This window comes from Lottia gigantea, assembly GCF_000327385.1.
Source record: "Lottia gigantea unplaced genomic scaffold LOTGIsca_68, whole genome shotgun sequence".
In the NCBI taxonomy this organism is placed as follows: Eukaryota; Metazoa; Mollusca; class Gastropoda; family Lottiidae; genus Lottia; species Lottia gigantea.
Window position 1 is genome coordinate 360,727 of NW_008710315.1, and position 16,210 is coordinate 376,936.

General features: G+C 34.9%; 1 protein-coding gene across 1 annotated transcript; it reads left to right on the forward strand.

The window, feature by feature from the left end:
• Window positions 1–1,554: 1,554 nt before the first annotated feature.
• Window positions 1,555–15,655, forward strand: LOTGIDRAFT_78925 (hypothetical protein; the record flags this gene model as incomplete). The annotated part of the gene is made up of 3 exons (XM_009065121.1): window positions 1,555–1,646; window positions 5,437–5,482; window positions 15,614–15,655. Coding segments are annotated over 3 exons (180 nt in total), but the record flags the coding sequence as incomplete, so codon positions are not given.
• Between the last annotated feature and the right edge of the window lie 555 nt (window positions 15,656–16,210).

A 16,210-nucleotide genomic window follows, 5' to 3' on the forward strand; every position in this document is an offset into this window, starting at 1 on the left:
TATTGTTCGCGCATTATGTTCTCTGACGATAAGGGCACATAACTCTTTATTGATATCACTCAAGTGGAAGAGTTCATATTCAAGTATTTAGTTCGTAACTAAACGTAATTAAAACTTAATTTGCGGGGAGGCCATATTTTAGAAAAGAATGCATTTAACGATAAGAGGTTTAGTCAATAAAAAGAAAAATTGGTAGATCCTTGAGACAAGCCGAACCATTTTCTATGGGTACAAAAGGAGGTCTTTGGAATAGAGAAAGAATAAGATAAAACAAAAATTAAGACACTTAAGATTTACCGATTTTTTTCCTTAATGGTTTTGTAGGAATCATAATTCTTAAGAAATTGTTTTCCCACGCTCTTTCTGGGAAACACGCGCATTTACACGTACTTTAACGGAATGAGGGCGGATATTGACAAAGCTTGGCTCGTTTATGATTAATATAATATCAATTTTACAAACAATTAATTTATCTTTGGTTCTTTGGAAGCTATTGATGTCATTTTGGAAAGTCGTGAAAGCCAAACCAGTAAAGTGCACTTTGAAGCCAAAACTCCGGATATGTTTTTCGATGACTCTTTTTATAATGTTGAGTGTGCTTGGGTTGTTTTGAATCTTAAATACATAGATGTGGTTTTTTGGTTTACAGGGTACGATATTGGTTTTCAATACAAATTATGTTCATGAAACAAAGAAACTCAAAGAATAAATTTCAGCTAAAATAATATTCTATCAAGACGATTCAAAACACAAACCACAAATTACTTCCGCCTTACAGAGTCTTACTTCAACAAAACGCAAACCCCGAAATTGATTTCTGACATATCTAATATTTTCAAACAAAGAAATTATATCTGATATTTAAAATTTTAACTTCTTCATTTTATAATATTTGCATTACTCTAACATTTTAATAAAATATTGTTTATTGTATTGTTTATTGTTAGTCCATCGTTCGATCTCGTTTTTCTCCTATCAAAAATGGGAGGTCGGAGGGGCGTACATGGAAAAAGCATCTACGGATACAGAGAATGCCTCTTCTAATTTCCAAAACTAATTTCATCAATATTTCTTTTTTTAGATGGTAACCGCTCACCAAACAAACGAGTAACAGAAGAAGAACAGAAAACATCACCATCTTGCAGTCCAGTATCGGAACAGTCGCCATCATGGGCCCAAAATCCTCTTCTACAAGCAAGATGTCGCGATATCAGTTGGTTTTTGGCACGACCAAGAATCAACCTGGAACACAAGTTTCAGGGGAGTTCCTCAACAAAGAGAGCTAACTCCACTGAACAAACTGGAGACAATGTCTGTGTTATTGACAATAGAGTTCCTGATTTCACAGACATCAAACATTGTCATCTTTCTCCCAAAGACTCATTAGACGACACCGGAAACGGAAGTGTTCATGATATGTGCTCAGAATCGGGTCACGACGGCGAAGAGCAAAACACAGACTTTAATGAAATTCCGCATGATGATAAAACCGGAAGTGAGGCTGGTGACTTCCTGGATGGAGACAGAGATATGGAGGAGTATGGGAAAAGAAAACAAAGGAGATATCGGACCACATTTACCAGCTACCAACTGGAAGAGCTTGAAAGGGCATTTCAGAAAACGCATTATCCAGACGTTTTCACAAGGTTAGTGCGTATCTCTGTCTTTCAACAGCCGATAAGAATTCTTTTCGCCATAGATTTATGTTAAAAAATCACCCAAAGCAATTTAGCTTCGTGGATTATTCTAGTTGTGCAAATTAGTCAGAGTGGTACCGGGTGTTTCGGAAAACGGCACATTCTCTTCTTTAGTAAACACCAAACATATCGTACTGTAGCGCAATAAAAATGAAAAGTGTGTAGCATGACATTGAAGAGTCTAGTCAATTGGAGTAAGCCAAGTGATTATGAAAAAGTTCTTATTGGTTTTAGCATCAAACTACTTACTACGTATAAAAAAAATAGTATTCTCAGTCTACAGACTTCAGCCCTAAATTTCGAAAGTCACTCTGTAGGGTTGAGTATTTATATCCAAAACACGAGTTGGCACCATAAAATGAGCTCCTGTCGAATACGGTACTTACTATAAAATTGCGCATGAAGCAGACCATGCTTACTCTTTTCGGAACACCTGATGGTATGTCTCTTTGGAGGGGTTCACTACTATACTACTTTTACCCTCGATTTCGCTATACTGTTTAATGGAATTGTTTTACTTGTACGGATTTTTATTAGGTTCTTCTAATTCAAGGACTTATGCTCGTGATTTCGACACATTTTAATCGTTCGTTTAAATTAAGTGACTCACTCATTAGAGAAAAAATGGTTTGGTTTGATCCAATTCAATAACATCGTTAAGAATGTTTCTTTATTACAAAACGAAGAATTCAAAAGACAATGACTTCACTGGGGAAATGACAAAAATTTCAATTACTAAATAAATTAACCGGATATCACGAAATTTTAACATGTGTAAAAGTCTTATTGGAAAACAAAACTGAAACGAAAAAATGAACAAATATTTATGAAATGAGGTTAATTCAAAGTACGGAATCAAATTTCAAACGAAACGGAATTTGAAAAAAAAAGAATTTGTTAAGATTGCAAGCGTTTGATGTGAAAATAGATTTTGGGAAACGAAAAAAAGATGGCAATGTTTGTTTGAAGGTTAAGGACTGCAGTATGGGCTGTATTTGTTTCGTTTAATTAGATAAAGCAACGAGGTAATTTTCTACACAGGTTGAGTAATCTAGGATAATTGGTGAAGGCGAGGAAGGGGACGGCTCCGTTTAAATACTTGATTCGTTTAACCCGAAACGAATACAAACTCGATCGGCGTTTTGACAATCAAAATAAACAAGACAAGATGTAAACTATCGATAGAAGTATTTAAGAAAATCGATTTCGTTTTAAAGTCACTTTGTATCATTCTTGAATTCACGTCACAAAGTCATCAGTCTAATTAAAATAAGACCAAACTTTCGTTCCGTTTTTAGTTAACTTTATTTCTAATTTTAAGGTGTATTCTGAGAAGCATTCGACACTTATTGCACTTTTTAATCGCGTAGTATTGCATGGTCGTCAGTCTAATTAAGTCATTTTTACTCATTGAGTTAAAAAAAATTCATAGCAGGCTGACGATATTTTTTTAATCCAACAGCAAATATATGTTCTTTGAGCAACTGCCTTGGAACAATACTTATTATTATTATTATTATTATTATACATCTTGACTTTAAATACAAAAGAGTGATTTCACCTTGCACTATGTTTGTAGTTTAAACTTGAACAATGATTTGCGGTAGCGTGTTACATACCCTCGAATCTAATAAACGACAATTATCCAAACAAAAGTCGAGCCAAGATGGAATCTAAGTTAACATCAAACCCAAGCAAAAGCTAACTAGCGTGCGTGTGGAATTTAGTATGAGAAATAGAGATCAAATCGTTATTTTGGAGATTAAAGGGTCGGTGTTTGTCTAACTTTGCACAGTTGTAAACAAGGTGCCGATAATCATAGCAAGTAAATTTACGTTGTAAATATCGCAGTTAAATTACCGGGCTTGCAATAAAACATTAAATATTATTTTTCTATTTTGCTTTAAGATGAACACATTGCTGTCAGAGCAAATAACGGAAACTGTTTCATTCCGGTTGATTATTTTGACACATTTGATCAAATTTGAGGCTCACCTTTTGTTCCACTTCGGGTTGCAAGATGGTGCACTGTTAACCTTTTTCTATTGTCTTCGAAGAAGGAAACAATATCGAAAACATTTTTTATTCAAAATTCTTATACATGTTTATCAAATTTAAAGATAGCCAGCGTGAAGAATTTTTTTTTAGGGTACTTGTTTTTTTTTTTTTTGTTTATAAAAAGTAGCATAACGTATACTAAATAATTTCAAATATTATGGAATGTATTATAATAAGAGCTCTTATTTATAGTGTTATACACCCACAGTGACGGCTCTCTAAAGGCCCAGGAATATAATGTAGGCTAGCGAATCCAGCCAATCAGAGCCCTCGACAGAAAGACTTTAAACTATTTGGCTGTCGTGTTTCGGGGGCAATGATTGACTGTATTCGCTAGCGTACAATCCAATTAAAACTGTGGCATTTTCCAACTTCCGTGATACAAGGAAGTGGCTATTGCAGTCAAATTAGACGCTGTTAGTAATAGCTCGACATTGTGAAGATGCCATGTGATTTGATATACGTCATCTTGCATTTCGTTCATTAACCAAAATTCAGAGTACAAAGTTGGACAAGTGGTGTAATTAGGTTTAAAGTGCGATTGTGAGTCTATAAGATTTCCTGTTATTCCAATTATTGGCATTTTTGCATCCGTCACTTAATTGCTATTAAAGAATATAAAGTGTGTTTTATTGCTATAATTGGAATTCAACACCAAATGATTTCTTTTCATTGGAAAAATAACAAACACTTTTCACAGGAAATTTGGTTATTCTCTTTTTTAAGAGGTGTCCTTATTGTGAAGGAAATAATTTGTATGCGAATTAAAAGAAACATTGTTTTGCGGTCTTCCTGAGCGCTCTACTACCGGAACTGCTTCCAGTAAATCTCATTAGCCGATAATTCACCTCAATTCTTTAAACTATTATGTATACATGCACGACCACAAGTAGTTCCTGTTTAGTAGACCAGATGAGATTTTTCAAGAGTAATTAGCGCCAATATATCACCATTGAAATTTTAATAGCTAACTGTGAGAAAATATTCAAACTATTCAATTCTTCCATTCGGCACGTACTTGTCTTCTCAATTCCATTATCTCGTACGAGTCTTAGAAGTGTTCTCAGACTTTTTCCATATTGTCCCAACAAAAAGGCGGGAAACCGACATCTGTTAAGTTGGACTTGAAAATCTTCTTAAATCTCTTGTCAGGCGTTCGATCTTTTGGCGCGTGATACTTGGGGTGTAATGAGGCCGATTCAATTACATCTCGGCTTGTGATCGGTGCGAAGATTGACGGCTCGTCGTCATGATATCGTCATCACCGCCATATTGAATTTATGTTTTATCTCTACAAGGGGGGTAATTGATGTACAATAATAGGCGTTAAACCACATCATCAGTGTATATAAAGATATTCTAAATGAACACCAATGCTGTATATTTCATCCTAGACTTATATTTATTTGAATATCAAAGGATTTTGACTTTGCATTGATTGGACTTAGACCATTCTTTGTGTGTTTAAATTATTGCATTTTGGACGAAAGATAAGAAGAAAAAACACATCGTTTCAGAACAAACCACTTAATTCATAATATTTTTTATAAGAAATTGGCATTTCCGTGTTTAGCGTTCCTTAACAATTATTATACACTTAGGAAAATATTTTGTTCTGTAAAAAATGAATTTTTCGTTATTTTCATTTTGTTTTACGTCCTATACTTTTTTGTTATTTCAGGGAAGAACTGGCAATGAGAATTGACTTAACAGAAGCTAGAGTACAGGTCAGTAAAATCTCTTGCATATTTATAGCCTTATATGATATATTTTCACTGTTTAAATAGTGCTCAATACATCAATTGTAGAGCGATATAGAGATACCATTGTTAAAATAGTGCCCAATATATCAATTGTAGAGCGATATAGAAATATCACTGTTAAAAAAGTTGCCAAATACATGAATTGTAGAGCGATATAGAAATACCACTGTTAACATAGTGCTCAATACATCAATTGTAGAGTGATATAGAAATACCACTGTTAAAATAGTGCTCAATACATCAATTGTAGAGTGATATAGAAATACCACAGTTAAAACAGTGCTCAATACATCTATTGTAGAGTGATATAGAAATACCACTGTTAAAATAGTGCTCAATACATCAATTGTAGAGCGATATAGAAATATCACTGTTAAAATAGTGCTCAATACATCAATTGTAGAGCGATATAGAAATACCACTGTTAAAATAGTGCTCAATAAATCAATTGTAGAGCGATATAGAAATACCACTGTTAAAATAGTGCTCAATACATCAATTGTATAGCGATATAGAAATACCACTGTTAAAATAGTGCTCAATACATCAATTGTAAAGCGATATAGAAATACCACTGTTAAAATAGTGCTCAATACATCAATTGAAGAGCGATATAGAAATACCACTGTTAAAATAGTGCTCAATAAATCAATTGTAAAGCGATATAGACTACTGTTAAAATGGTGCTCGATACATCAATTGTATATACATATTCAAATGGCCAATGGGCAATATATGAAAATGAATGGCGTTACGTTACCCAATCGTTTGCGTCCATTCTCGAAAGGAGTCAGATAATAACAGAAACAACCAAAAATTTCATAAAAATCGTTTTTCACGAAAATTGAGCGAATAATGTAATTGTATAAAAAAGTTCAAATTTCCCAAGCCACGAAGTTTTGTTTTGTGTATACTTTAAAGTATTTTATCTTTAGGGCAAAAATAACTAGGTTTATTTTCTATTTTTATTCTGATCGATGATTTAATGGAAAAAATCCGGGGTAAAATAGGAGAAAATCTCCTGACCAATGTATGGAAATTTTCGCTTAAATATGGTTGCTTTTAATTTCGTTATTCCTGGTTAAGATAATTAACTTTTTTGCCGTTGAAGGCGGTGTCCATTGTCCGGTGTTTTTTGTTTTTTTTTTTAGATAATTTGTATCTGATTAGGGTTTTATTGCTATTCATGATCTGACAAGTTTTTCTTTAAATCGAGTTCACTATCAACAATCTAGGGTATCACAGAATCACACGATGTTGTGCCTTGGAGGATAATCGAACACGCGACACACAATCGTCTTAAGATGATCATTTAACCCTTGGCCCTCGAGCAATATGCCTCCTACGTTTAGATAAATTGAATCGCACATTACCTGTGTGTATTTTGATAAGCGTTTGGATTACACTGATCATCACTACGTTTGTACCTAGTAACATGGGAGAGGTGGGCCAAACACTAATTGAACAGAATAGCTGCTTTAATCCTTACCAATTATTGCCTCACGTTCTGGACATTCTTGTTAAAATAGTCTAGAATACGCCAGTCTTCTCCGTGTGTCATTCAGATGGTGATTGTAAGGGACCATTGGACTATATTCATGGACAGGAAATTTTCGTTTCCACAATTTGTGAAATGGCATTAACAATCTCGCTTACCAAACTGCTCAAAGGTACATCAATGTATTGAAAGCAGTCATGGCTTTTAGGATTGTATCAGAAGTCATCGGAACCATGACAGTAAAATATGTTTCAAATTGCTAAAATGCCTCACCATTGCCCCCACTGCATTGCTCTGTAAGATTGGTCGGATGTTGGATCCTTAATGGTCAATACAGGTTTATTAAACAGTATTTTGATTATAAAGCAAGTGCGTTGATACTGTATGCCTTCATGACGCCTTGTATAATCGCGACTATTTAAAGTAAGATGAAAGAAATGCAAACTTGAGGTTAGTTAGTGTAAAAAGACAGCCACGTGTATCAGTGTTGACTCTAGAGTTAGTGAGGTTACACCTTTAACATAGGTATAAATACATAATAGACATATGTACACCTGTTTCACTAGTGCATTGTCCGAGACAAGGATTCGTATAGGGTCTTATCAAGTTAAGTGCATCTAGCCACGTGTAATCATTGAATTGGGCCTGTTAAAATTACAGTAATGACATTCCTATTTTTCTGGAACATGGTTTGAGACAAGGATTCAATTAGGTCTCAAAAGTATACTTAATCTAGCCATACGTGGTGTATTGACAGAAACAAAGAATCGAATAGGGTCTGTTCCATTAGTGACAGTCATATTTTTTACTGGAATGGATCATTGTTCGAGAAAATTAATCGAATGGGGTCTCATCAAGATAGGGATCTAGCCATCTAGTTTATTGACAAACACAAAGAATCGAATTAGGCCCGTGTAAATGTCATATGTGACATTCATATTGTTACTGCAACATAGTGTTCGAAACAAAAATTCGAATAGGGTCTCATCACGATTAGTATAAAAAATCTAGTTACCAACGTTCTTGTGTTTTGAATTTACTGGAACATTGTTCGGACAGGGCCGACAGGGCGTATATTTACTTCCCGAACAGTGTCCTTTCTACATTGCTCGAAACAAAGACATCAAAACAACATCTGCGGGACATCCATACATAAGCAAAGAAAAATCCAGGGTTCACTCATTCTAACCATTTATGCATGTACTAGTACAAGTTGTGGACTGGTAACAAGAGATTTCGGACTAAGATGTGTAAAATTCAGTAAAAACGTTACATTTTTCCCACCCAATAAGACAATGCAGATAATTTCGGCTGCAAATTTTTCGAAGAATTGTCAATTAGATGTTATTTTTTCTGTTCTTTACGTTTGGCAATTGAAGAGAGGTTTTGATATTTTGAACGATGGTGTTATTTCCCAAAATAATTATCTAACATCCAGTCTAAACATTTGAACATGCACGTTGACTATTAGATGGTCTATACCCAAATGTTTTGAAAATTGGGCAATGAAGTAAATTTTGACAATAGAATAGCGTCATTACAAATTATTATACTTTGGTCACGTCATCTTGACGAAAAAAAATAAATTCTGTGTGGACATGAAGATTTCGACAATTTCGTCTGCGACAATTTGGATGATGCTAGACTGCACAGTTGTCCACCAAAGACCATTTTGGTTTGATTCCCTTTACGGACCCATAGGTAACAGCAATTCTCGGGAAGGAAAATTTCAGATGCATACATTTAAGTCTATTTGGTTCTGACTCGATCTGATTTCCTTATCAAGGAAATGCATTTTCAGATTAAAAGGGCCAGATCAGGCCAGTTTCTGGGTTTGTTAGTAGGACTGTTTTGAGGGTTTATTACTTGGCAGAACTGTATTCTATGGGAAACCTAACATTAAAAACTATGAAAGAGTCATTGATCGAAAGAAACATTACAACTACACCTACGTTAGAAAGATTTCTTATGGAAGTATTCATACATCCTTCACGACTTATTTTTTCTTATAACCCATACAATTTTTCTGCCTCAAATATAGAAAATTCTCACAAGATTTGAAAATTCTTTTAAAATGTCATCCACATAATTGAGAAATAAGCAAATAGTATAAAATCCTTTGACAAACTGACCTGTCCAAATTTTACATTTGACCCCAGTGTCAAAAAATTGTTTAATTTAGGATTATCAATGTCGACTTTCACACGATAATAGAAAGTGATTAACTGATGGGAATTTATTCGTATAAATGATTAAATCATTCTGCATTTAATAATGATTTAGTGATTATTGTGAAGACATTCTGGAGCAACTTCCCTGCGTGAACAAGGTCAGAAAAACGAATCGCACAACGTTTGTTTTTTCTGCAGATCTCGTTGTCTATTACGAATACTTTTATGGGTTACAGAATCATATTTAAGCTTGTCTAATTCTTGTGGATAGATGAATGTTGGACTGGTTGGCTTAATAGCCAACGGAGCATTGCCTGTTTGTTAAAGATTTACAGAAATCCTATATTTTTCAAAATACGTCGGTGTAGAGGGTGTGATGTCAGTTTATAGAGTGTGCGATTTGGAAAGGCTTCACTGTGGTTTTTTTTCTTCTTTTATTTTAGTGGGTTCAGTTATAAGTATACGCAGACAGACATTAAAGTTCTATGCAAAGTTTCCACGAACTTCTCATGTCGTCGTCTCACGAGTGATCGTTGTTCCATAAAGCTGTGTCATAATGTCATATATTCAAAGTTGTTTCCCTTGTAACACCGCCTTGATTAGCACAATCACTGAAGGTGCAAAAGAGGAGGACGTAAAACTCAATCATATCCTTTTATCTTAACAAAAATAACAAAGAGATTGAAGTTGTACACAGCGTTATGGAAACAAACGCTTCTTTAATTTCCATGCAACGTATCCTGCCGTCCTTGTTCCAACAAAATAATACCGCCTTCGGTAGTCTAATTACTGAAAGTGCAGAAGAGTTGGGCGTAAAACTCATATCATTTTATCTTAACGAAAATAACAAAGAAATTGTAGCGAAAAACAAAAGAAAATGTCACAGATGAGAAAAGTTAGTAAATCAGATTGTTAATTAAATAACTTGAGTTCAGGTTATTTGTTTGGTTATTTGTCTAGGCACCTGTTGAGATTAGTTAAACTATCTTGAAGGGTAATTCTCACAATAATCCCTGATTATCTCACGAAATCTCGGCTAGACGTCAAACTGTGAAACTGGACATTGGTCAGTTAGTGGACAACAAGGTTAACACAATGGTCAAACATCAACAAATCAACTCAATCAAGTCATTGACTTAACTCTCATAATATTGACACTGCGGCGGTCCAATCGTACATTTTTTGTCATTAGTCCCATCGACAGTTTCGGCCTTAACAAGGATAAGTTTTACCGACCGAATTGTGTGAAGTGTCCGTAAGACTCAATGGTTTATTATTATGTATTCTTTAAACCTCCCATCGCAGTGTTTACTGCATATCTACAACTCGAGGTTTTTTTTTATAAACAGACTGGTTTGCAGTGGTGGTGCTAGCCTTTCGAGACTGGGGGTAGAAATACGGGAAGACTGCCACAATGTGGGACAACTGTTGAGACTGAATTCAATATGTGGAAACTGTGCAGACGTCATAGTCGCATGGCTCTCCTGGAGCGGCTTCTGCCAAGAAAATGTCAAATATTGAATTGATTTGGTGCATTTTAACACATAATTTGGGCAAAAACGTATTAAAAAAATTTTAAATTTTACATTCATAATTTGCGTCATTCTCAAGTTTCAAGCAATGATTAGTATTGGTATCCCTTGTGCCTTGCAAAAAAAAATTTTGCTTAATATGCGTGCAAATTGCTGTTTATTATTTTACCATCTATTTTGATAACAAAACGAATATATTTTTTTACCGTAGGCCTACTTGTTTTGCCATTACTGGATTAGGTCTTTTTTTCCGCTGGAAGCCTGTCTGGAATTCTAAGTGAATTTCCATAATAAATGCTTGTCCAGGCTTCAATCATAACAGTGGATAAAATTCAAACAAAAACTGCATCACCCTTTTCGTTATGGTAAACAAAGCTATCGACGAACAATTTCATAAGTATACCATTGCCTCTGAGTGATGCATTACAATTCTATCGTCTTCAGACCGACAGCACGTATATTAATATTAATGATTAGATAAATGGAGTGCAATAAGACCTTTTAAATACAAGAACTAAATATTTATCTTGTGTTGGTTCATAAAATACGCGTTTTATTCAAATTCAAAATGGCGTCATAACAATAAATGTTTTCAAATTGTAGTCTGGTATTTTTTCATAACGTCACGTGATACTTCACCAATACAATAAAGGTTGTATTGACTATCTCCGATCTCGTACATCTCAGCACGTTTTAATAATTATTTGTCTATTTTGACACTATTATATACCCACTTCTAAAAGTCAATATTGGCTTTGTGAATTTAAATTGAAATAAATTGACTGAGTCGCCTCACCAATTATAAAAATTGGTTTGCCCGAACCCCCCACCGCTCAAACTTTTTAACAAATTAAGGTAATAGTTTAAATGTACAGAAAGAATGCCATTTATTTTTCTATTGTTTCAAGCAGTTTTCAGAGAAAGATGGGGTAAGGTAGCTTTGACGAGTCCCGCATCCATCTCACTGAATATTAGTTTCCGTTTTTCATGCTGTAGTACTATTCTTTGTACGATACTATTTGTAGTGTTTGTGATCGGTGTGGTGCAAGGAAGGGGATGCTTACTCTTCTAGACCCTGCTACCACTTTTCATTATGAAGTACTTACGCACGTATGATTGATATGCATGTACTTCATCATGCAGAGTTCATTAGCCGATACCAATGTGTCGCCAATATGTTGTATGAATTTAAGGTTTCGTTTTGCGTTTCGGGCGTAAGTACTTGGTTTATTTAATTTGACTATTTTACCAAAATTAAGAACACAACGTTATTACAGCCTCATAAGCGAAATGACCTTCCTTTTCGCCCACTGAATCAAGGCCTTGTGGTGGTTCTGCGTTTTCATCACAATTTTGTACTCGTTACAGGAAATAGATGTATTTGACGCAATAAAAATATTGAAAAACCGAACAAATCCAGTCATATATCACGCTATAATTTCGTATTTTTGATTTTTCTTCTTGGATTTATTTTAAAGTTAGTTTTTAGTGAGGTTATTTCTTTTTAATAGTTTTTCTTAACTGTAAGTTAGTTGACTATTCAGGTCGGCACTTCTCACCAGCCGGATTGAATTTGACCTGGGTGTTAAAACACAATTTCTAATTGATCGGGTACAATAGAGTTAATATATTCCCGCCTTTTTGATTCGACGTCTGCTCCTTGTTTGTTTTTCACTTGAAGTGTTATTTTGTGTAATTAGTAATACCAATTAACCAAATGAACTTCAAGAAAACACCCCAGGTAAAAAATGACCTATCCTGCTTGGTAAGAAGAGAATGCGAATAACTTTTCGGTGTACTGCCGGCGGGTTGTCCATGTAGGTCATTTTCTAGACCTGGGACCTTATTCTGGAAAAATTAATATGATTTTATTGTTTCAATCATCTGATTGGTCAATCACTAAAATTGAATAATTATTTTTTATCTGATCAGATTACTATATTTCCTAAAATCTGAATTTTTTAAGTTTTCGAGCATAAGGTCGCCGAGATGAAAATTGCCGCCAGCTGCTCATGTTGTACTCTGTTGTCAAATTTGCAACCTATCGTCAACCGGAGGTTTCGAAATCTGCGTCAATCTGGTGGTAATAGGCGGTCAATTGCTCGATATGAGCGTTAAGATCGAGTTTTATCAACTGTATAAGATTCTCCGTTCACCATGATTTAGTATTATTGTTCGCCTTGGTTCAACACTAGAAATTCGTGTATGAAAATCTTTGCTTAACTCTCGACTCCTTTCAAGTGTCAGTTAAGATGTGTAATTAAACAGTCAACAAATCGTGGGAGGTCTTACCCCTTTTTACTGTTATCGTTTTGTTAAAAAAGTGTTGATATGCAATGAAATTGATTTCTAGTTCTACCATTCTGACCGATCGAAGGTTCATACAGTGTGTATTTGGTACATTCTGTCCGGACAGTACATATCTTTGCGGTCATGCAACAATACCTAGGGGATTGGGAACTGGGCGTCCTGAAGTTCCATGAACAAAATTCTAATGATAATATACAGAAAACGTTGAAATAAGCTAAACTTAACAGGAATCCGCGACTTCCTCCATTTAAAGTAATTCGTCTATTTTTCTGAGCAGTGATATTGTTTTCATATTATCAAATAAAACTATTACAAATTTGGTTGAATGGATTAAAATATCTCTACTTAGGAAATGACTATACAAGCATGTAAAAATTTCCCATTATCTTCAGCTGATATTTTTCATGTCCTATTTTTTTTATTGCTTACTGGGATCCCTGACTTTACCAAAATATAACATTTAATATAATTCACCATTTGTGTCCAGTGTTTTCTTACATAACAACAGTGCACCTTTGACTATCATATGAACAACATTAAAAGTATTCAAGGGAGGTTCCTCGACCATGATTAATTATAATGCCGAGCACCCAATGATGACATTTTTAATATTAATATTCATTTTTATTCGTTTTACCTTTAGAAGAAAAATGACAATTTACTGCCAAGCAGTTTGCTGTCCATCATATTTTTATGCCTATGTTCCACAATTTTTACACCTTTTTCTCTTTAAAATACACCTAGCAATGTACTTGTATAACGAAGTAAAGACATTCGACTGTTTTGTCGTGTTTAGGGGCGAACATATCGTTGACGAAAACTACCTTGACTTGTAAAGTATAAGTTTCTACAAGTGTTACTTGTTAGCTAGGTGTTAAAAATATCAACTTTTGTCTGAGTATTTCAATCAACATTTTAACAAGAATTATAAATTAAAGATTGTAGACAGAAACTCAGATGTACGCTCTTCAAAATTTCTTTCCCATAGTCTCTGAAAAATACTTTTGTGTGAAATTCGTCAAACTTTTTAAAGCGATACTCGATGACTTTCTGGTAGAAAAAGGATACCTCATATTATACGCTGCTGTTATTATAATGACAAGGGAAAGAAAATTTACGATTTTGCTCTGAAGCTATAGAGGCAATTATCAAGGAAATGATTTTTGTGAATTTGCAATTGTTGAGAGATCTTTAACGAGCGCAGTCTGTAAAACCCTCGATTTCTTGTTCGGTGTCTGTGACTGACTAGACGCTATTAAAACCATCCAACCTGCTTCATCGGGTTGACAAATCCAACAGTGTTGAAGGCTTGGATTCAGGTTAGCAAGGAAGTACCTGGCAGGCCATATACCGCTTCTTAAATCGGAAATTGTACCCACCCAATTTTAGGAATGAAATGGTTCCAATTTTCCAATTTTTCTAGTTTAATCAAATAAGCATGGAAACACATAGCTACAGAGAACAGTGCTGGCTCAATCTCAGTTCTCTATGATGACCGACACAATGGTGTGTCCTCATTTAATCTTGTATTGTTTCTTTACCGGGACACAAGGCCTTTGACCCAGTCCGATTAAAACGCACAAGCAAAAATGAAATGAATGGAGTTTTACGTCCTACAATTCTGCACCATGTAGAAAATATGAAGTATATGTAATACTGATCGATATTAAAGGATGTCGACTATACGTTTTAAAGAAATCAGCCAAGATTTTAAAGAGGTTTCCATTGAATTCACTTGTCTGAAGTAAGACAAACTTCACATAGTGAAACGTTTTGTACTGCAAAAGTGTTGCTCATCCTAGTACTGAGTAAGTACAAAAATGTTCAGATCACACTTTTAAGTTCAGATACACTTGGAATCCAAAATGAAGATTTGTAAGCGCAAGTAGACTTGACCCTGCGTTCGATTGTAAGAAATGTACTCTACTTGTTTCTCAATTTAAATTGCACTTTAGACCGATCTTAATTTATAACTATACAACACACAGTAAACATCTTAAGAAATCGAAAATTTGTTCATCCGTTTCGATTCGGAAATAAGAAATATTAGATTTATCTTGAGCAATACAATAAACATAAGTTTGTTTAATTTGTACTTCTTATATGTTTATATAAACTTGGTCATAAAATGTAAATTGCCAAATGTGTATCGCTATTTGTAATCTTATGGTGTATATATAAATTTAAGCATGTATGACACGCATGACAAAAAGTATGAATCTTTTAAAGGATAGGATCGCTATCGGTTTAACTAATCATACTTCGGTTTCAGAAAAGGGATTTTTTTTTTTAGCTAAGCTCATTAATAATGGTGTTAACAGCTCGCCTTTTTCGCGACTCAGACATACATAGAATAAACACATATATATAAATAGAAAGTGAAATTTCTAGTTTGAGGTGATGTAGGTTAGGACGTGGGAAAGAGAGTGGGTGAAAGTGTGAAAAGGTTGTGGACGCTCAAAAATCATCAAAGGGCTACCAAACCCCGGACTCAAAGAGAAACACCTCTAACGTCTGTAGCTAATCTATAATGGCAAAGACGATAAGTAATCTATTTTCAAATATCAATGTTTTCTACTTCCAGGTCTGGTTCCAGAATAGAAGAGCCAAATGGAGGAAGAAAGAGAAAGTCGGAACTCAGGGTCATCCTTACAGCCCATACTCAGGAACATTAAACCTAGCAGCTCGTGGTGTTCTCGGAGCATCAGCTTCTCAAACCTACTCAGATCTCCTACTCAAAACATACGAGAGTCAGTTGTTCAATCGATATAGTCTGGGATCACCCCTCGCGTCGTTATCACCAGCGTTTTATTCGCCGATGTCGTTAGGTTTGCCGTCTGCTACGCCCGGACTAGGACTTCGTGGGTTATCTCCACTAGCAGTACCTATGCCGCCACCTGGGACATTTCAACACTTGTTAGCAAGTATGACGTCGTCTGCAGCCAAAGCGCGGGAAAATTTTGATATGAGCCCGCCATTACCGAACATGCCATCGCCACCTAACGGAGGAATTGTGGATACCGAAAGACGCTCGTCAAGTATTGCCAATCTAAGACTGAAAGCCCGTGAGCATGAAATGAGATTGGGTATGAACGGAAATATTGTATACTGAAAATCGAACACGTATTAAACCTTTTGTTGAGTTTGAAATGGGAACAATGAACGACTCCATTACTGTTGC